We start from the raw sequence: 22,549 nt of genomic DNA, 5'->3' as shown, positions 1-22,549 counted from the left end.
CTGCTGGTGAACCTATTCAGAAGAAATATGGAGGCGACCAGGATCATGTGCGATAATCAGAGTTGCATCAAACTATCTAAGAATCCAGTGTTTCATGATAGGTCGAAGCATATTGATATCCGATGTCACTTTGTCAGAAATTGTGTCCAATGAGGAGCTGTACAGTTGAGCTACACTCCTACAGGAGAACAGGTCGCAGATATTCTCACGAAGGCCCTTGGAAAGTCAAAATTTGACTACTTCAGGGAAAAGATGGGGATGGTAAAGAACCCCTTTCAGAAGTAGAAGTGAGTGTGTTAGTAGCACGAATGAAGAGGGAGTTGCAGTGTTGGGAGAAAGGACCAGCAGCAGCACAGATGCAGAGGGAGTTGTTGTACAGATGCAGCAGTGGCAGAGCCATGGGCAGCAGTACAGGATACAACAATGCAGAGGATGTTGGGCAGGAAGGCTTAACATCAGCACAGGAATCGATGCCGGATGATTAAGGTGATGCTCAGTGAGGAGTATTGCCAAAGCACAGTCCTCGCTAAGAGGGAATGTTGATTTGGAGTAGCATCAGATGTGCTCTAGCCACGAAACTTGGTGGAGAGGCTAAGGCACATGAGATCTCCAATACCCAGAAAGGGTTTGGGCAGATTCTAAACAGTTTGGGAGATATTAAAATAATTAATATTTTTAATGTAATCCCTAAGTCTAAACTCAAGGAAAATAAAATATTAATGAGAATTAATATGAAACTGTGTTAGAATGGTCCAAAAGTCATGGATCAAGCCAGATCTAATCTTAGCCATTGATTAGGGACTTAATCTCGGTCGTTGATTTGTCAACAAGAAAAGTATAAGAGGAGGCTTGAGGGTCACTTGGAGAACACACTGAGGGAGACCAGTTAGTTCAATTTTTGGGGTGGGGTTAGTTGAGAAATTGAATCAGTGGTCTGGCGAGCAGTTAGGAGGCAACAAGTATGGAACAGAGAGACGGGAGATCAGTGCAGAGGCAGAAAAGGCAGACACAGGGCCAGAGGGAGCCACGCAGAGGCAGCAGAGACTGCGCAGAGCCAGCAGGGCTTGTGTCATCCACGCAGAGGTTGCAAGAGTGACACAAAAGGCTAGAGAGGCTGCGCAGAGTCTCAACAGGGTGACGCAGAGGGTTTCACGCCACGCAGAGGTTAGCAGGGCTGACGCTGGTTTCAGAAGAAGTGTTGAAGAATTTTTCTATCTGTGGGTAAGCCAGTTTGGCACCCTATTGTACTAGAAAATTGCTGAATAATAAAATCCTCCCTTGCTGCACCGGTTTTCCCACATTGGGTTTTTTCGGGGACATTAGTCCAAAATATCTGTGTCAATGTGTTGATTCTTGTGCATATGTTTGTTTCTGTATTACAGTGTGATATCTGCAACAATATTTATTTTAATGTTTATTGAAGTGATTTCATGAATAACTTATGGTGGAATAAGTAGGAAAAGTAAATCAGTTACTGCAGTGGTAGAATTTTCACAGCCACTGCCCACCAACCACTATGCAACTCTGATGCTGCATTTGTGTTGTTGTTGACCTTGCTATACTACTGCCAACTCTGCATCTGCACTGCAACTCCCTCTGATCTGTTGGTACTGCAACTGAGAAGCATCTTAAATACTGGATCAACTTTGTTTAGTATGAGGCATCTGTCTCCTGAGACTCTGACTTCAACTAGCCACTGCACTGTCTACTGAAGAATCTACACTGCTACTGACTCTGCCATTGTGCCACTATGCACTGTTGCTAATATTGCACTGCGCTCCTCAATACCTGACTACTACTAGTCTGTAACTGTCACTTCGGAATCTGACTGCATCACTGACATTGATCCGTCCGGCTACTGAATATTGTGGGCTCTCATGGCAAGGGAATGATCCATGAGGAGGACTCCTCAGTGGACCCTGCACTATCTATTAAATTTCTGGGACTCTTCAGTGGTCCTTGCCTTATCTCCGCGGATGTTGCTGCCTAGTCCTGCTTCTCTTGCTTGTCCTTCTTTCTAAGAGGACATTGCGTGCTGTAGTGACTGAGCTCACCACATCTGAAGCATTTGACCTTTGATAGGTCCTTCTTCTTCTTCTTCTGCTCCCCCTGCCCTTGACTGGGACCCTTAGATTCTAGGGCCACATTCTCCTCCTCACTCTTCGGTCCCTTGCTGCTGCTGCCGCTGATGGTACTCTTCAATAGAGCCCTCCTCAACTCCTCTTGTTGTAGATCAGACCACATCTTGTCCCACTTCGACAAGGTATCTCTACCTAAGATACTCTAGACAAATACCTGCCAATCCTCTGAGACACTATTTAGTGCCAATCGTACAAGCTTTGTGGGTTGGGGGTGCCTCCCTAACGACTGACAGTTGATCTTAGACTTCTTGAATTCGAGTGAGAAAGGCATCTATTCTCTCGCCCTTCTGCATCCTAGTACTCCGCAACTTTTCCTGGAGAAATATCTTCCGCTGCTCGGAAAAACTCTAAAACAGCTTAGACAGAGCATCCCACAGCACCCTGGTTGTTACCTTGTTTGCCACATGTGAGACTAGATGATCTCAGACTCCATCCAAAATCATCCTCTTTTCCTTTGCCATTTCCTTCCTGTACTCCTTTAGCTGATCGGGGTCCCAGGGAACTGCTACCACATTTTCTACATAGGTCTTCAAGCCATGTTCATCCAGAAGGAAAGACATCCTAGCCTTCCAGATGACATAGTTGGAGGCTCCCTCCAATCTGTCCTGATCTCTGAGCCCTGTTGTTGCCATCTCTGAATCTGTCCAAAATTCCCTCTTTCCCTCTGCTTGGCTGCTGGACTGCTACTCGCACTCCCTCATGGAGTGAGGAAATCTGCTGCCGAAAACTTAGATCTCTAAAACTTGAGATCCCCTGAGAGAAATTTTCCCTGTGTGTGTGCTTGTCTCTTCCACCCGACGTTGATTCTGCTTGGCAAAATCCTTTGCGTCCAACCAAGGAATGTACTCAACGAAAAACTAAGCTGCTGCTGGAATCACTATCCTGGGTACCAACAATTCGAACTGCCTGTCTGGGTACTGCACAGCCTCTCAGAATTTCGACCTGTTGCTTCCTCTAAACAACGAAATTCCCTTCTTCGCTTCTGAGCTTCCCGACTGATCACTCATGCTCTGATACCATGTGAAAATTTCATCTATCACAATAATTGGAAATTATTTTCTTGAGTGTTAATTTATTTAACAATTTATCTGTTATGGCAAATATCAAATAATTCACACTGTGATTTTCACCTATAAACTGCGGAAGAAAATAGCGTTGGAAATTGAGAAAATACTAGCTCACACAATAATTAACACAGTTATTTTTGGACAAATGTCCCCGAAAAAAAGCCAACTTGGGAAAACTAGTGCAATCGCTGAGGGTTTTATTATTATGCAGCAGTGAAATTATTTGAGTACAATTTGGATGTCGAAACTGGCAATCTTGCAGAGAAAAATACTGGAAAAAATATATTGAGGGAAATTATCCTCACTTTTGTTGAAATTTCTAAGTATTACCCATTAGAAATTTTATCTGTATTCTCTCGTTTATTTCACCTACTTGTTTAATTACTAACAAGTTATTTAACCATATAAATACTGAAATAAACACAATACAATCTCAACCATCTACAAATCAGCAGTTGAAAGAAATGAACAAACACATAGGGGACACCATTATTTTTGGACAAACGTCCCCGGAAAAACCCAACTTGGGAAAACCGGTGCAGCAGTTTTGAGGGTTTTATTATTAAGCAACTCTTTTCTGAGTACATTGGGTGCCAAACTGGCTCACCTGACAGAGATACAAAATCTGGTAGTAATACCTCTCTTAAGAAGCAGATATTCAGAAAGTCTGCCCCACGAACCCTCTCTAGCACAATTTGAAGCTCAGCGTCAACCCTCCTGGCCTCTGCGTCGGCCCTCTAAGGCTCTGCGCAACCTCTCTGACACTCTGCGTCACTCCTATAGCCTCTGCGTGGATGACGCAGGCCCTTCTGGCCTCTGCGCAGTCTCTGCTGCCTCTATGTGGCTCCCTCTGGCTCTGCGTCTACCTCTCTTCCTCTACGTTGGTCTCTCGGCACTATCTCTGCCTCTTTGCCTCGTACTCACTGCCCCTCGTTGCAAACTGATCATTGATTCGATTTCTCTTAGCAAACCCCGGTCTAGAAAATCGAATAACTGATCACTCTGGTGTATTCTCCAATTGACCCTGAAGCCTCCTCTTATACTTTTCCTGTTGGTCCTTCAATGACCGAGATTACGTCTCTAATCAACGACTAAGATTAGATTTGTCTTGATCCATGTCATTTAGAACCTTCTAACCCAGTTTTATATTAATACTCATTAATATTTTATTTTTCCTAAGTTTAGACTTAGGAACTCCATTAAAAATATTAATTATTTTAATATCTCCTTAACCGGGTAGAATCTGCCCAAACTATTTCTGGGTCTTGGAGATCTCATGTGCTTTAGCCTCTCCACCAATTTTCATGGCTAGAGCACATTCGATGCTACCCCAAATCAACAATCCCTCTTAGCGAGGACTGTGCTCTAGTAGTACTCCAACAATGAGCACCACCCTAATTATACCGCACCGGTACTTGTGTTGATGCTAGGCCTCCCCGCCCAACATCCTCTGCACTACTGCATCTTGTACTGCTGCCCATGGCTCTACCACTGCCACTGCTACATTTGTACGATAGCTAACTCTGCATTTGTGCTGCTGCTGGTCCTTTCTCCCAACATTGCATCTGCACTGCAGTTCTCTCTCGTCATGCTGCATCGTGCTACTGCTACTGCTACTGCACTGCAACTCAGTTAATGAGAAGTATGTAACTTATCCACCCAACTACCGACATCCTTGTCAGGCTAGAAACCCTCCCGATGCTGAAGCTCTCTCTACTGCTATATTGTGCTCCCTCTACTGCCTTTGCGCTGCTGCAACAACTCTGTGCCTCTCGCACTACTGCAAGCCTCTCTGTGCCATCCCGCACTGCAGCAACCTCCTCTGTGCCTCTCGCACTGTTGCGATCCTCTCTGCGCTGCCAGGGACTACTGCACTTCTAGCACTCTCTACCGCTTCATCCACATCCGTTTCTACCGACATCTGCCATCTTGCTACTCTCACTTCGGGGCTCTCGTAGCCAGGTATGATCCAAGAGTTTGGGTACCTCAAGGATCCTGCCCCTCATCGCCTGTAGTCTTCTTGACTACAACTCGATGTCCCCCCACCTCTTCTCTAGAGGTACATGAGCGCTCATGGCACAATTGTCATCCTCCTCTACCTCCTTTTCTGCCTTCGCTGGTGCTGCCTTGGAGTCAGACGCCTCTCCCTTACTCTTCTTCCTCGGACACTGGTTTGCATAATGCCCCAGTTCCCCACAGTTGAAGCACTTTATCTTGGAGAGGTCCTTTTTCTTCCTCTTCCCATGCTCCCCTGCAAATGCCAGAGCTGCATCCTCTTCCTCCTCTTTCTTGACCCGGGCTCCTTTGCTGCTGCCTCCTGCCTTGGTCAGCCGTCTGATCTCTTCTTGGCGAAGAGCTGCCCACAGTTCTTCCCATCCTAGAAGAATCGCCCTGCCCAAAATACTTTGGACAAATGTCTCCCACTCCTCGGAGACTGTGTTTAGGGCTGTCCTCACCATTAATTCTTGATCTGGCGTGGCCCCTATGGAAGTCAGTTGGTCCCAGATCTCCTACAACCTGCTGAGGAAGTGATCTATCTGCTCCCCCTTCTGCATCTGGTACGACCACAGTTGATTCTCTAGAAGCATCCTCCTCTGCACGGAAGTGCCTTGATACAATTTCGTCAAGGTGTCCCACATTTCCTTTGTTGTCTCCTTCTCGGCAATATGCTGGACCACATGATCCTTGACCCCGTCAAGGATTATGCATTTTGCCTTGGCCATCACATCCTCATACTTCTCATTTTCAGTTGGGTCGACTGGGATAGCCATGGTTATCAAGGCGAAGGCCTTGATGCGATGTCTATCTAGAATGGACAGGATCCTGGCCTTCCAGATGACAAAGTTGGACACCCCGTCTAGCTTGTCTTGATCCCTCAGTCCATTCATGACCATCTCTTTGCTCTTCTTTTCGACTCCTCTGAGTCTCTACTTCCCTCTGGAAGTTCTCTCTTCGACTACTTCTAAGTCTCTACTTCTTGCTTGGAAGTTCTCTGCTAGACTCCCTCTGAGTCTCGATTTCCCTCTTGGAAATCCTCCTGCCAATCGTCGAATCACACCTCTTCGCTCTCTTATGCACCTGCAACACTGATATGGATTTCTTGGCTAGAAATCCGCCTAGGTAGTGACTCCCTTCTACCTTGGTTTTGCCCCATTAGGTACTGTTCTGTCTCTGCAACAACAACACCCTGCCAACTTCACTCCCCGCAATCTGCCCACAGCTTCCTATGCCCCAACAACTGAAAGGACTGAGCCTCTAGGCTCTGCGCAATCCCGACACTGGCTGAATTGCTCCACTAACCAACTGCGTCAACCCTCTTGGTCTCTGCGTGGCTCTTCGTGAGCCTCTTCAACCCTCCCTAGCCTCTGTGCTAGCCTCTCTCTGGCTCGAACTGATGACGCAGTCCCTCTGCGTCAACCCTTCTCTGTTGCCTTCTGCTAGGAACAACTTCTGTCACTCAGGACAGCTGTTTCTGCTGCAAATGCTCTGATTCAGTTGGTGCCTTCAACTCTCCTGTAATTTGCAACGCTTCGATACCATGTTGAAATTTCTAAGTATTACCCGTTAGAAATTTTATCTGTATTCTCTGGTTTATTTCGCTTACTTGTTTAATTACTAACAAGTTATTTAACCATATAAATACTGAAATAAACACAATATAGTCTCAACCATCTACAAATCAACAACTAAAAGAAATGAACAAACACACAAGGGACACCGTTATTTTTGGAGAAACATCCCCGGAAAAACCCAACTTGGGAAAACCAGTGCAACAGTTTCGAGGGTTTTATTATTAAGCAACTCTTTTTTGAGTACATTGGGTGCCAAACTGGCTCACCCGACAGAGATACAAAATCTGGCAGTAATACCTCTCTTCGGAAGCAGATATTCGGAAAGTCTGCCCCACGAAACCCTCTCCAGCATAATCTGAAGCTCAACTTCAGCCCTCCTAGCCTCTACGTCAGCCTGAAACCCTCTGTGTCAGCCCTTTGGGGCTCTGCGCAGCCTCTTTGACCCTTTGCATCACTCCTGCAGCCTCTGCGTGGATGATGCAGGCCCTTCTGGCCTCTGCGCAGTCTCTGCTGCCTCTGCGTGGCTCCCTTTGGCTCTGCGTCTGCCTCTTTGCCTCTGCGCTGGTCTCCCGACACTATCTCTGCCTCTTTGCCTCATACTCACTGTCCCTTGCTTCAAACTGATCATTGATTCGATTTCTCTTAGCAAACCCCGCTCTAGAAAATCGAATGACTCATCACTCTAGTGTATTCTCCAACTGACCCTCAAGCCTCCTCTTATACTTTTCCTGTTGGTCCTTCAATGACCGATAATACATCTCTAATCAACGACTAAGATTAGATTTGGCTTGATCCATGTCATTTAGGACCTTTTAACCTAGTTTTATATTAATACCCGTTAATATTTTATTTTTCCTAAGTTTAGACTTAGGAACTCCATTAAAATTATTAATTATTTTAATATTTGCTTAATCGGGTAGAATTTGCCCAAACCATTTCTGGGTCTTGGAGATCTCATGTGCTTTAGCCTCTCCACCAATTTTCATGGCTAGAGCACTTTCGATGCTACCCCAAATCAACAACTTTGAGCAATCTCGACACTAGACTACTACTGAAAGGCAAGCCGTCCAACTGGGCCTGCGCAGGCTCTACGTCAATCTAAAGCTGCCTACCACACGTGATGCCCGAATTGTCTGCTAATCAAGCCGTCTTGCCTGTTGCTGACTGGGAAAACGCTTATCCGACACTCTGGAACCTCTGCCCGACCTCTGGAATTGAAAACGTCTTCCTTCCTCAACAAATCAAATTGCCCACTGAAGCTTCTGCGCTGGGACTGCATAACCCCCTGAAGAAATCTCTGCCTCTCTGTAAATGCACTTGCCGGATCTGGAAATCTTCCTTTGGCTTCACTCTCTCTGCCCCTCACTGTCTCTGCTTCCCTATTGAAGCTCAAATTCTTCTAGCATTGCTGGCTCTTTGAAAATCAAACCCTCCAACGAAATCGAACTCTCTGTGGTTATCACAAGTGTCCCCAGTGTATTCTCCATCTACCCATCGACTTCTTCTTATAATCCTTTGTTGGAGCACCGACCAAGATTAAAACTTAATCAAGGGCCTAGATTAATTCCTTGTCGATCTGTGTGAGTTTATGGAGAACTCTCACCTTATCTCAATTAATACTTATTAATTAACCATATTCCCTATGTTTAGACTTAGGAAATATTTAAAAATCGGCTAATAATCTAATTGGATCATCTCTAGGTGGAATTTCCAAAAACAATTTCAGGGTTTTGGAGATCTCATGTGTTTTAGCCTATCCGTAAAGTTTCGATACTAGAACACCTCTGATGCTACAAAAACTAACAAGACCCAGGGCCAAGATGCAAAGAAAGGGTTTCCAATAGTGATTTTCAATGAAACAAAGGTGCATGGAATCCTCAAACAAGCCTCTAAGTTGAAGCAACACAAACTAGGATTTTACCTTGGGGTTACAAACTAGGGAAAACAAATTTATGGATGAGGTTGAAGCAGATGCCCACCAAAAGGAGAGATTTTGTGGCAAATACCCTCCTCTTGATGTTTAGGCTCTCCAATCCCCAAAATGTTCCTTGCCTAGGAATTTGCACTACACCCTAGTTCATGAACTTATCCTTGAAAGGAACTGCAAGAAACCCCATCTCCAGTGCTCAGAAAATGATGAAACTTCAGCCCCACACTCCTTGGCTAAAACCCAACAAAAGCCAGAAAAGGGTTTGGCCTGAATCCAACCTCCCAAATTCGGCCTCCTCTATGGCCTACACCCTCCAAATTGCTCCAAGAATACGGCCTGCAAGGAATGGCCACAGAATCCTCCTCCAAGGTCTGAAAGGGAAACAAACACCACTCCAAGTATTTCCTCTAACGTCCACGACAAAGGTCAGCCTCAAGGACTGATACTCTGCCCACCAAGTGAGCTCCCAGTGCTACCTCTACGTTGGCTCAGGTAGTGTGAAATTCACATTGCAAAACAATAAGCACAACCAACTCCCAAACTCTCCCAACTACTAACAATCCTACCTATCTTCCTCTCTGGAAAATCTCACACCCAAACTCCACTGCAAGACACCACCAACAAACTCGACCTCCTCTTCATTGCGTCCTCTAGTAATACGCACCACCTGGAAGTGAATGCCACTGCTGGAAATCACAATGAGGTCCTCCTCCTGAAGAAATGCAGAAAACCTTCCTAAAGTGGCACTCGAAGTCCCTCGAAGAAAGGGTGAGCTCTTCGCTTGAAGAACTCGTGCTAAACAGCTAGTGACTCGACTAAGCAGCTTGAGAAACCAAAGAGAAATCGATATACCAAAAATATGAATGAGATGAGGAGAGTTGCCTTCCTTATATAGATTTCATGGAGCACTTTTCCCTCCAATTCGTCCTCCATCGTGGGCCCTCACTTAACCACCATCATGCAAAACTTAACCACCTCCATGCAAATCGAACTAGGGAGTGCGTATTTCCCTAGTGAGGGTGGTCCCCATGTGTAACTTAACTACAACACAAATAACTTTTCCCAAGGCTAATCTCTTAATAAAATCGAATGGAGTCCACTAGCTCCAAACTTGGCCCCATAATACAAAAATTAATCTTGTTCCAAAATAATTTAGGAAGGGACATGACAAGCGGAGAGGCTTTAGAGGGTTAGCGTAGAGACTAGCAGCAGTCATAAATCCAGCAAAAGATGCATCATGTTGAACACCTGTTCAATAATTTTGGATGCTTTTCCATTGCTAATGTAGTAGCAACATCAGTTGGAGAAGGTTCTAGTACCGATGCAGTGTTGGCAGTGGTAGTGTCAGCAGCAGTGCAGATGCAACATTTGCGCAGTAGTTGGTGGGTAGCGATGTTAGACATCAACAGTGCAGAGGGAGATGTTACAGAGAATTGTGACGCTTCAACAGGTTGCATTACTAGAGCACATTCCTCGCTAAGAGAGAATGTTGATTTTTGGTAGCATCGGATGTGCTCTAAGCCTCAAAATTTGCAGGGATGCTTGGACACATGTATTCCACAATACCCATAAATTGTTTTGGGAAATTCCACCTGGAGATAGTTTTATTAAAATAATTAAAGGGTATTAATCTAACTGTGGGTGAAACTTTTAGAAGAAGACGAGGATCAAGCCAAAATGATCTGAGCCATTGATTATAATCTAATCTAGGCTGTTGGTTCTCAACAAAAGGATTATAAGAGGACGCTTGACGGGTATTTGGAAAACACATTGAGTGGGAGATCAGAGATCGAATTTCTGAAGAGAGCAGCGCAGCTGTTGCCGGAGAGAAGTTTGAAGTGATTTCTTGTAGTGAGGGGCAAGGATAGTTCTAGTTGGAGATTTTTCCTGATTCGGGAATACTCAGCAGAGGAGGCAGAGAGAGATCCGGGAGAGGCAGCATAGAGGCTATGCTGGGTAGCATAGGCTGACGCAGAGGCAGCGTATAACCTTGAGGAGATCTGTATTTTTGTTGGAGAGATCGATTTTTGAAGCCAGAAGCCGGGGTGTGAGACCGGGAGGACAAAATCGAAGTCTCAAAGGCAAATCGATCAGTAGAAGGGGTGACGCTGTCCCTAGAAGCTGTGACGTTGGGCCTACGCAGTGACTGCGCAGAGGCAGCAAGGGACAAGCCATTCTGTGGCTGGATTAGTTGGGATCACCAGTGATAGTGTGAGGTATTTCTCACTAATCTTCTGTCAGTCATATTCTCTGTACTGGATAGCCAGCAAGGCATCCAGAGATTGTATCCAAAAAACCATTGCTTAATAATAAAAACCCTTAGCTGTTGCATCGGTTTTCCCACACTGGGTTTTTCAGGGGACATTTGTCCAAAAATAACTATGTAGATGTGTGTGGTGTTTATTTCTCTCCTATGCTGTATTTAGTTTTCGCAGTTTTTATTTGTGTAGGCTACAATTTATTTAATTCGATATTTGTTGTAGCACACAACAAGTAAATTGGTTAATCGAATTAACAATTAGAAGAATTAACATCAGTTGCTGCAGTAGGAATCAGGTAACCGTTTTTTCACAGAGAGGAGGTGCAGCGCAGTCCGAGCAGTAGTGACGCAGTAACTGCGTGGGTGTACCAGATCAATGCCGGATTTCCCAGTGACAGGGTGAGATCATCTCACTATATTTTTGCCCAATTAGATTTCTGTATAGGATTTCTAGTTTGGGCATCTGAAGAATTGTACTTAGAAATTACTGCATAATAATACAAACTCTTAGATGTTGCACCAGTTTTCCCACATTAGGTTTTTTCGGGGACATTTGTCCAAAAACAACAGTGTCACTTGTGTGTGCTATTTCTTTTTTGCTCAGTTCTTGTTTCCGCATGTTATTTATGTTGTGAAGGCTGCAGTTGTATTTAGTTCGATGTTCACTGTGTAATACTGTACATAACTTGGAAAAGAATTAACAATTAGGAGAAATAATATCAGATTGTTGCAGTAGTTATTCGGGGCTTCCGAATTTTCACACATCCCACATAGAATTCAACAGAGATTGAAGAGATATGAAAGTAGTGGCAAATCGTGTAATGGCAGGACGCATCAACTGTTTGTTGTTGGTGAATCTTCTCATCGAGCTAAGCACAAACGCATGATTATATATATATTTTGTTATGCTCCTGGGTGATTCAGCGATATCCCTCACAAGAGGAATCTTACCTATATCCTCCAACATCAAGTCAATACAATGTGCAACACAAGGTGTCCAAAACAAGTTAGGATACCTCTCCATAAGCAACCTGCCAGCAACAACATAATTTGCAGCATTGTCTATTATGACTTGGACAACATTTTGTGGACCTACTTCCTGAATGAAGATGTCCAACAACTCACATAATAAACGTGCATCTTTAATGTGTGCAGATGCATCAACAAATTTCATAAACATTGTCCCCTTGGGACAACTAACCAAGAAGTTAAGAAGGGTCCTACCCTTCTGGTCAGTCCAACCATTTGACATGACTGTGCATCCAGTGTGTTCCCATGATGCCCTAAACTCCTCCAATCTAGCAGTGCAATCAACCTTTTCATCTTGAAGAAGAGGCCCTCTCAACTTTTCAAAGGTAGGGGCTTTGTACCCCGAGCCAACGACAAGAACAACATCAAACATAGGTTGGTAGAATGGGTTTGTCTTGGCAATGTTGAAAGGAACATCACTCCATAGAAGACACTTATTGGCCAACCTGTCAACCTTTGCTTTTTCCTTTTTTTTTTTAAAGTACCGATTTGATGCCAGATTGTGCATCAGATGTGGTTCTCGGAACAAAAAAGATGAGAAAGTTGAGGGGTTGGGACATGTGGGTGTGGAAGGTGATGTTGAAGAACCACTCTCATTTCCCCCCACTCTTGAGGCCCCTACAAGTTGGCTTTTTATTGTTGCCCTGGTGTCTTTTCTCTCCTCTTTATCCATCAACGATTTAATGGCCTGCCGAATGATTTCTGGAGATGGATTTGGGCAAAGTTCTATATTTTGCCCCAGAATTTGCCCCAAATGGAATTTTAATTTGTTGACACCCCCTGACATATGCTTGCCACACAACTTGCAAGTCAAATACATTCTATTGACCCCCCCAGATTCGGGTATAGTATCAGGTTCACCATATTCCCACATAGGGTCCAAAAGCCTTGGAATTTTGTTTGAAACTTTGAACTTGAATTTGAACCTGGGCACAAAAAAAATTGAAAAAAAAAAAAATTCCAATCACATAAGAAGCAAACACAAATGTAATTGTTGATTTTGAATTTTAAATCCCTCTTCTCACTCACTTGAACACACTTAGATTCACTAAACAAGGGTTTGAATTTTTGTCATTTGATTCTTGAAAGTTGAAAGTTGAAGTTTTGATTCAATCTAGGTTCTAAACAACGTTTTGATTCATATTTCTAAGCAAAAATAAGATAAAAACAAACTAATAGAAATATTTAAGAAGCCATTTGTGTAACAAAGACTAGGAGAGAAATTAAAATACATACTTGGCAGCAACAAATTGACACCTTGAATCTCTCACATTGAGCAGTGGACAAATCTTCAAATCCACATCACAAAACTAGCAAATATCCTCCTCTTGGGCAATGGAAAACACCTCCTCTCTCCACAGGGATGAATGACAACAAGAAGAGTGAAAATGAGTATTTTTTTGCCTTTTCCCTCACTTATCCGCGACCTAGGCTAGCTCCATGACTTTTTGGATTGAATCCCGATTTAATCCCAACTTTTTTGAATTAATCCCGTCTTTTTCAATTGGGAAAAAAGGCGCCAAAAAGTCGATCGATTAAATTAGCTAGTCCAAAAAATCGGACTTTGCTGATTTAATCGCGACATTTTGACGAATTTTTCCACACTGGTTTTAACCTCTAAGGGAATGACAAGTCCATGGTACATCCATCAGATAGTAGGTGTCATGTGAAATAGTGATGGAGCGGAGTGGGAGCAAGAGGGAAGGCTCCAAGCCACATGCCATGGTACAAGGGTAGTTGTGATAAAGGAGGTCTGCACCATGGGTGTATGAATGTAGGAGGGAGCAATCATGGTGCATGAGTTATGCCAACCTTCTTCATATGCCTTTTGCCTTTTATCATTTTTTCTTCTTTTTACTGCTCGGGGCTGAAGGGGATGAAAGCACGATGTGTAAGATGTAGCAGAGAAAACCCCCTTAAGGTGGGGTAGTTCATCGCCCACCAGGGGTTGGGACAATCATGGGTTCCTTAATGATGAAAGGGGCACTCATAGGGGTCCTAGGAACTAGGGTGATGACCATAATGATAGGGGGTAGAGCTCATGTTTGGCTTTTGCCCACGTGCAAAATTTTATTGTCCCAGCCATCTTTTGTATTTTGTGGTACATTTCCTATTATATGTGGTCATATTATGTTTTTATCTTTCTTTTTAGTTGCATCAACATCTGGGGCATCGTTCTATGCCTGACCCAAGGTGTGGACAAGGAGAGGGGGAGGCTATCACCTTGTGGACTTGATGGACAAATGTGGACCCAGATAGGGAAAATGTGAAAAGGGCTTGTAATGACTGAGGGGAGTGAGACAAATGGCATCGAGAAGCGGGACCACACAACAGAAATCAGGGTTTCTCAGATAGTGCCACTCCTAAAGCTAGTAGCCAATAAAGGAGATCCCATGGGACTAGGATATAGGATTAACCCTCCAGTTGAGGTAAGGGAAAAAAATACAATCAAAGCCCTTTTCTTTCCACCAAATCCCCCCACTAATCCATGCCCAAACGTGCCCAAGAAAAACAACATAAACACCCAATTACATAGTGAAAAACCATACCTTCGGGGTTGGATGACCCACCTTCAAACATATGATCATAATAGATGACTATGAGCAAGGGCACAGAATGGCTGGCTCAGGGGGCGGAGAATAGTAGCACATCGAGCTATTAGGTGGCTGCTGGCTGCGGAGTGAAGACAAATCTAGGAGAAAATTTCTCCTATAAGGGTGACCCACAAGTAGTGGGTAACAAATACAATTGTCCACTTTTTCCACTTATCAAAGGGTAAATCAAGAAATTCATCTAACGTCTGCTAAGGGAATCCATCTCTTATATTTTTGTTGTTATTAGAACAAAGTATTTCAAGATTGAGTGATTTTTAGCTTGCTGGTTTGCATTTTTCTGCAGCATATTTTCATTTTTAGATTAACCCCTACCTTCACCATAGACATCAAATTTGGGCACTGGTTTACTTATCTTTGGTGAAGTTGTGCGTGTGTAGATTAGAGAAGCCTCCCTTGGATTTTGTAGGAGTTGGCCTAAAGAGTGGGGATTCATGCCGAGGTGACAGTGGGCACTTGTGTTGTGTGGTACTACCTTAGCATCTCAAAGAACCTTGTTGAGACCACTAAATTGGGGGGTTAACAGGCACATAACCCTCTTGGGGGGATGCCCTACCTACTTGAGTGATATAAGTACACAACTGAAGTTTCATTTGTATATCATCTGTGATCAATGAGCTTAATTGGCTCTTTTAGTAAAGTGTTCAATCCTATTGACATCCAAATCTAGTGTTTACACATTCTTGTGCTTTCACTGGGTCTTATATCAGTTGTGCACTTGACCTTTCTGTTTCTAGCACATCAGTGGACAGTTCCAGCACATTGTTTTAGTGTGGTTTTTCTCTTTTACAGGTAGTTTTTTGGGTTGTCTGGTTCTGTTTGATCCCCTCATTATCTTTTGTGATTTCAACATCTGTGGAACTAGGGTTTCTAGATTTGATTTCCCAACATTTACATCTGTTTCTGGTTCTGACTTGTGATATTATATATTTATTGAACATTAGGCATGGTTGCTTGAATATATACCTGCACTACAATTGTCAAGAAGCTTTGAACATAATCTTGTAGAAGTATTCATTCCTGAGTGGTAGTTCTCATCGAAGTCATTTAGTCTATCCTTGAGAAGGCTTCTTTGTTAGTTATGAGAATCTGTTTTTAATGGTGGAGCATGCAGCTTAGAGAGTCATTTTGTCCTTGCAGAATGACAGCCTACTTTAACAAGACAGGGTGGCCAGATATAGCTCCCAGTACAGAAGGTGAAAGGAAGGAGCTTATAGCTTCTCTTCATAGACGAAAGACAGAATTATTTATGGCTCTAATTGAGAAACGTTTACTTCCTCTCCGTCCAGGTGTTGCCAGGTATGATTTAAATTATATTTTATTGTTTAATAGATGGTTCTCATGTCCAGTGAAGACCATATCACATCTGTTGGATGTCTACCTTGTTTCCTTCATGTGGGAAAGCCAAAATGGGAAAAAGAAAACAGAGACGTAGTAGTGTTTGCCATCTTATTTATGCTCATCCAATTTAGCCTACTTCTTTTATGGTAATGACATAATTTACATACTACTAAATAGGATTTTTGATGTGTTCATTGTCCTTGGCACAATAAATGTTTCTTTTTTTTTGTGCCAGGGAAGTACTTTTTCATTGCATTTTTGTATTTAGCCTAGAGATGCTTATGTAATCATTCATTATATTAGAGATGATGCAATTGCCAGTCTAATGGACTGTCTTTGGTCAATCATGGACATTGAAATACGTTAATGTAATCTTGTAGTTTGCCTGTGCTTTTCCTTTGGTAAAAAACTCCAAAGAAGTTATATTGGCCATATAAATTTGTTGAAATCTAAGTTATTCACCCGATTGCATCAACTGTCCAGTGAAATCATGATATGTATAGCTAGTCACATTGAAGCTTAGTAGGGGAAGAAAATTTATAGACTGAATATAAACTTCAGATACAGAGAAAAATTGAAAGGTGCTCCACTTGCAAGTACAAATTATTGAAAACATATAATGGCCAATAAATGTGTATATATATGAAAAAGGTACATCCAGTGTAAAGCTTACAAAAGGTATTATTAGAAGTTTGAAAGTGGTTGGGGGTGGGTAAGGGGAGGAGGGAATTTATAGCATGAGGGCACTATAAATTTCTAATGAATATCATCTATAACTATTAATCTGCTTAATATCAGGTATGTTAGAGACAAGCATGCCTCTATTATATTCATCTTAAATACAAGGTAAACATTATGGATTTTTTTTTGCCATGGCTTTTTCTCTACCATTTCTTCAAAATTAAATTTTTCCAATTGGAAAATATTCTAGAAAATGTTAGCTAGTTATTTTACATAAAAATGCAAATTTGACTTTATTGACTAAATTTACACTGATTAATAGTAAAGTACATATTCTTTAGGGAACACTTGTATATAATATATGCATTTCTTACTTTGGAATATCATTATATTTCGTAAAAAATGCTTTCTTGAAATGTTAAGTACATTTAAGATGTCCTTACAGGAAAACTGTGCAATGTGGGTGGCTACCACAGGCATTAAGCTATCAAAATCACCCTAGATCATCAGTCAAAATTATATTTCTACTTGGCCATACAACACTTAAATAGAGAGTCACCAATAGACCATTTGGCCATAAAACATTAAACTTAATGTCCCCCAGAAGATCGCCTAGGCACAAAATGGAATGCAACAAACATTTAGGAGATTAATTTAAGCCATTGTTGGGATTAGGTCTTCATGGTAGAAGGATCATCCTTATCATTCTTGGAGTGCCCCCCATCCATCACTCACTGACTCCACATCAAATACAACACCTCGACCAGCTTCTCATTCTTTGAAATCATTAGTGCAATGGTTGGGAATTTGTAATTTAATAGTCATGCAAAAGAGTAGCATGTCTAGCTGTGGCGAGACTCTCTTCTCTCCCTTATGGCTCACCCAGTTTGTGTTGTGTCCTTACCTCACTCTGTTGAGCCTATCCAGATTGAGCAAAAAGGGCAGGAGACTCAGCAGGGAGCTCCCTGCTCATATTGCATGTCACCCCTCCCCATTACTTGAGTAATTGGTGTAGTTGTGCCACATCCAATTCCACTTTCTGGACATGGACTGTTATCTGCAGTTAAATACTAGCACAAAGCAGCATACTGTGAGCCTAAGAAAAATTCCCATTTGCTTGGGCATGATTACACAATTGCAGTCTATTTTCCAAATTAAAAATTCTAATGAGGTACTATGTATCCTAAAACTGGAAGGACCTTGGTTATTATCTCCTAGCAGGGCAAATTTACATAAAAGTGGATGTAATGTCCCTTCCTAAATTATTTTGGAACAAGATTAATCTCTACATTTTGGGGCCAATTTTGGAGGTGATGGAGCCCATTCGATTTTATCAGAAGGCTTTAGACATTGGAAGTAAGTTATTTTGGTTTTGGTAAGTAACACGTGGAGGCCACCCACACTAGGGAAATACGCACCCCCTAGTTCGAATTGCATGAGAGGGGAAGTCAATGGTTAAGTGAGGGACCCACGAAGGAGGGAAAATGGAGGGAAAAGTGATCCATGAAATCTATAAAAGGAAGGCAACACTCCTCATTTGAGCATCTTTGGCATATTGATTTTTTTCGCAGTTGCTCAAGCTGCTTAGCTAGGTCACTTGCAATTTAGCAAGAGTTTTCCAACCGGAGAACTCACCCATTCTTCGGGGGACTTCAAGTGCCACCCTAGAGAGGTTCATCCATAATATTTCGGAGGTGATTTTTAGTGTGGTTTCTGGCATTTGTATTCAGTGTCTCCAGGTGGTACGTATTTCTGGAGGACGTAGTAGGAGAAACTAAGTTGTGATTTTGACATTCTTCAGGGGAGCTTTTTCCAGGAGAAATTCTAGAAGAGAAGCTCTGGTGATTTGCTGCCATTTGGGTGAGTTTTTGGGCTGGAGGAGAGAGCTATCATTCAGTGGGGATTTCGCACTTCCTGGGCTAGCGCAGAAGGAAGAGATTGGGCACACGTGGGAGGTGGAGACTCAGCCATTGAGGTTGATCCTTGTCGGCAGAGATAAGGAAAGCATTAGTGGAGGTGATTGCTACTTTTTTGGAGTGTTTGAGGAGGATTTTGCTGGTGTATTGGCAGGCAGTGTGCTTCAACAATTTTGGAGGGCGTAGGGCCTTTTGGGGGTCGATTTTGGAAGGTCAAAATACGACCAAACCATTTCTGGATTTTTCTGGGTTTTGTGAGAGGAGTTGGTGGTTAAAATTTCAGAATTTTCTGGGTGATATTTGGGTATGAAATCCTCATTCTTATAACAGGTCGAATTGTTAGTTAGCTGGGGAATTTGCACCATTTTTTGGGTTCAAATTTGGCTTGGGGATAGGCCAAACCCTTTAGGGGTTTTTGGTGAAGAGATCAAGATTGATTTGGCGGAATTTTATGATCACTTTTGGAGGCTCAAACAGATGTTTCTTCCAGCTAGTAGTTGTAGAATTTCTCGGGCCAGTGCAAAACATTGAGGAGAAGTCTTTCCTTTGCATTTGGGCAACATTTTTCTCACCTGGGATTGTCTAGCTTGCTTTGGCAAGCCAGGTGCACACATTCCATGCGTTGTACTCTCCTTTGATAATAAAATGGCTTAGTTTGGCACAGTTTTGGTGCAATTATATGGGTGTTTAATTGTTGTCTGAATTTTTCTATGTCGTATGTGTATTTTTCTTGTTTAGCACTGCTATTTCCTTTTGGAACATTACAGTGGAGTAAGGAGGAGTTAGTTAAAAAATATGAAGATGTACTTCCAGGCCAACTTGGCAAAGAAATAAAACCAAAAAGAGATGCTTCAGGGTTTTGAGCAATTAAGGCATTTTTTGACTCCACCATAGGTTTCCCCATATTCCAAAGTCTGAAGAGCCAAGTAGACCTTTTAAAATTGAGCCTCTAGATTTATTAAGTTGAGCATATAGCATAGGTTTCTTGCACAACCAACTATACCCATCAACCTCCTTACATGTTTTGAAGCCCTTGACCTTCTTCCAAGTATGCAAGTATAATCCTTCTACTAGTTCAGGGGAAATTGAGGCTTTGAAAGGAGTGATCTAATCTTTGGTATGAAATTCAAAGATGTCTTGAATAGTTCTAATTCTTCTTTTGAAGAATCTCGAGGCCCAATACCATGGTGTTTTGGCAAGAGTCTTCCCTTTCTTTATCTAGGAGGATAGGTGGCTACTAAATTGAGTTCTCATCGAAGGAAATGCCAAGTCAGAACCTCTAGCCTTTCCTATTCAACATGGGCTTAATAGACTCTTGTTACCACTTAGGTTCTCACTTGATGTAAAAGTCCCAATCATAAGTGTGAGTCTGTCATGTCCCTTCTCAAAAACATTAGTCACAGGGTGTAACTACACATTTTTGGCACAATTTTGACTTAGGAGGAGGACCTCACACTTAGACTTAGGAACTATGGGGCAATTTTGACTTTATTTAGCAGCTAGTGGAATGTGGGGGCACCCACATGGGGAATATGAAACTTGGTCATTCGATGTTGTTGAAGTTTCTAAATTTACCTAGTTAGAAACCCTCCATGCACTTTATCTGATTTATTCCTACCTACTTGTTATTTTCCTTAACAAGTTATTTACAATGTAAATACTGAAAATAAACACTAGTGCATGCTCAACATATTACAGATCAGCAACTAAAAGAAACAAGAACAAACACACCACATGACGCCATTATTTTTGGACTAATGTCCTCGGAAAAACCCAATGTGGGAAAACTGGTGCAACTATCTGAGGGTTTTCTTATTAAGCAATATCAGAGTACAATCTGGGTGCAGAAACTAGCCTACCCAATAGAGAATTTCCTTAGCAGTAATACCTCTCAGTTTCTGACAAATCTATTGGCTAAAACCCCGGATAATCCTTCCAGCAGCTACTTAGCACCAATCTGCCCCAAAAACCCCAGTGTCTGCCCAATCTGGACTGCGTCAGCCTCTCCTAGCCTAGCGCTGGCCCTGCGTTAGCCTATCTTGGCCTGCGTCAGCCCCAGGAGGCCCTGCATCAACTCTCTGAGCCTCTGCGTCAGCTATGCTGGCCCCTCTGGTGCTCCGCGCAGAACTTAGCTGCCTCTGCGTGGCCTTGCGTGAGCATTGGCTGCTCCTGCACCGCTCTTTCTGGTTTCTCTGTTGCTATCCTGGCACTATCTTTGCCTCTCTATATCTCTGTACTCAATGCCCCTCAGCTGCTCTCCCGATCATTGATTCTATCTCTCTTAGCAAACCCCGCTCTAGAGAATAGAATGGCTGATCACTTTGGTGTATTCTCCAAGTGACCCTCAAGCCTCTTATACTTTTCCTGTTGACATCTCAACGATCGAGATTAAGTCCCTCATCAACGGCTAAGATTAGATCTGGGTTGATCCATGTCTTTTGGACCATTCTAACACAAATTCATATTAATACACATTAATATTTTATTTTCCCTAAGTCTAAAAATATTAATTATTTTCATATCTCCTGATCTGTTTAGAATCTGCGCAAACCCTTTCTGGGTATTGGAGATCTCATGTGCCCCAACCTCGCCACCAAATTTCGTGGCTAGTGCACATCCGATGCTACCCCAAATCAACACTCCCTCTTAGCGAGGACTGTGCTCTAGCAATACTCACTGAGTATTACTCTGATCATCCGGCATAGGTACCTATGTTGATGCTAGGCCTTCCTGCCCAACATCCTCTGCACTACTGCATCCTATACTGCTGCCCATGGTTCTGCCATTGCCACTGTTGCATCTGTACAACAACTCCCTCTGCATCTGTGCTGCTGCTGGTCCTTTTTCCCAGCACTGCATCCGCATTGCACCTCCTCTCATCATGCTGCATCGTGCTACCCACTGCTGCACTGCAACTCAGTTACTAAGAAGTAAGTAACTGATCTCCCATCTGACCTCTCTGTTGGGCTAGAGACACCCACTGATGCTGAAGCTCCCTCTGCCGCTAACAAGTGCTCCCTCTCTGACCTTTGCGCTGCTGCAACAACTCCCTGCATCTCGCACCGTTGCACACTTCTCTGTGCCTTCCTGCACTGGTGCAACACTCCTGTGCCTCTCGCACTACTGCAGCCTGCTAGCTCTGCACTGTCTCGGGACTCCTACACTGTAGCTCTCGCTGTCGCTCCATTCGCATCTATCTCTACCTACTTAGTCAGTCCTGCTACTCCTCGTCGGGGCTCCCGTAGCAAGGTCTAATCCAAGAGGCTGGGTACCTCAAGGATCCTGCCCCTCATCGCCTGTAGTCTGCCTGACTACAGCTTGATGTCTCCCCACTTCCGCTCAAGTGGTGTGTGTGAACACATGGCACAGTCATCGTCTGTCAAAACTTCCTTCTCTGCCCGTGCTGGCGCTGCCTTAGTCTCGGAAGATTCTCCCTTACTCTTCTTCCTTGGACACTGGGTCGCATAATGATCTGGCTACCCACAATGGAAGCACTTGATCTTGGAGAGATCTTTCTTCTTTTGCTTCTCCTGCTTTCCCTCAGATGCTAGGGCCACATCCTCCTCCTCCTGCTTGACCTTGATCCCTTTGCTGCTGCTACCTGTCTTCGACTGCCATCTGATCTCTTCCTGGCGAAGAGCTGCCCACATCTCGTCCCAAGGTGGGAGAGTCCCTCTGCCCAGGATACTCTGGACAAATACTTCCCAATCTTCTGAGACAACATTCAGGGCTGTCCTCACCATAAGCTCTTGATTTGGTGTCGCTCCTATAGCAGTGAATTGGTCTCGGATCTCATTCAGTCCTCCGAGGAAGGTGTCAATCGATTGACCCTTCTTCATCTGATACGACCTCATCTGGTTCTCGAGCAACATTCTTCTCTACACAGAAGTATGCTGGTACAACTTCTTGAGAGCCTCCCACATCTCAAATGTCGTTTCCTTCTCGGCTATATGTGGTACCACATGATCCTTGACCCCATCAAGGATAATGCACTTGGCCC

At 43.2% G+C, this 22,549-nt stretch overlaps 1 protein-coding gene across 1 annotated transcript in view; it reads left to right on the top strand.

Annotated features, from left to right (window-relative positions):
* The window catches only part of LOC149205700 (CBBY-like protein), a 327,551-nt gene that overhangs the window by 8,885 nt on the left and 296,117 nt on the right, over positions 1-22,549 (top strand). The window contains exon 3 of the mRNA XM_089393530.1: positions 15,752-15,910. Within this exon, the coding sequence (XP_089249656.1) occupies positions 15,752-15,910 (159 nt within the window). The remainder of the gene's footprint in view (positions 1-15,751; positions 15,911-22,549) is intronic.

This window comes from Pinus tabuliformis, chromosome 1_2 (genome assembly GCF_031772625.1).
Source record: "Pinus tabuliformis cultivar Carrire ecotype Pingquan chromosome 1_2, CPIR1, whole genome shotgun sequence".
NCBI classification, from domain to species: domain Eukaryota; kingdom Viridiplantae; phylum Streptophyta; class Pinopsida; order Pinales; family Pinaceae; genus Pinus; species Pinus tabuliformis.
The sequence above is the reverse complement of the archived record's forward strand: the minus strand, read 5'-3'. Positions and strand labels throughout refer to the sequence as shown.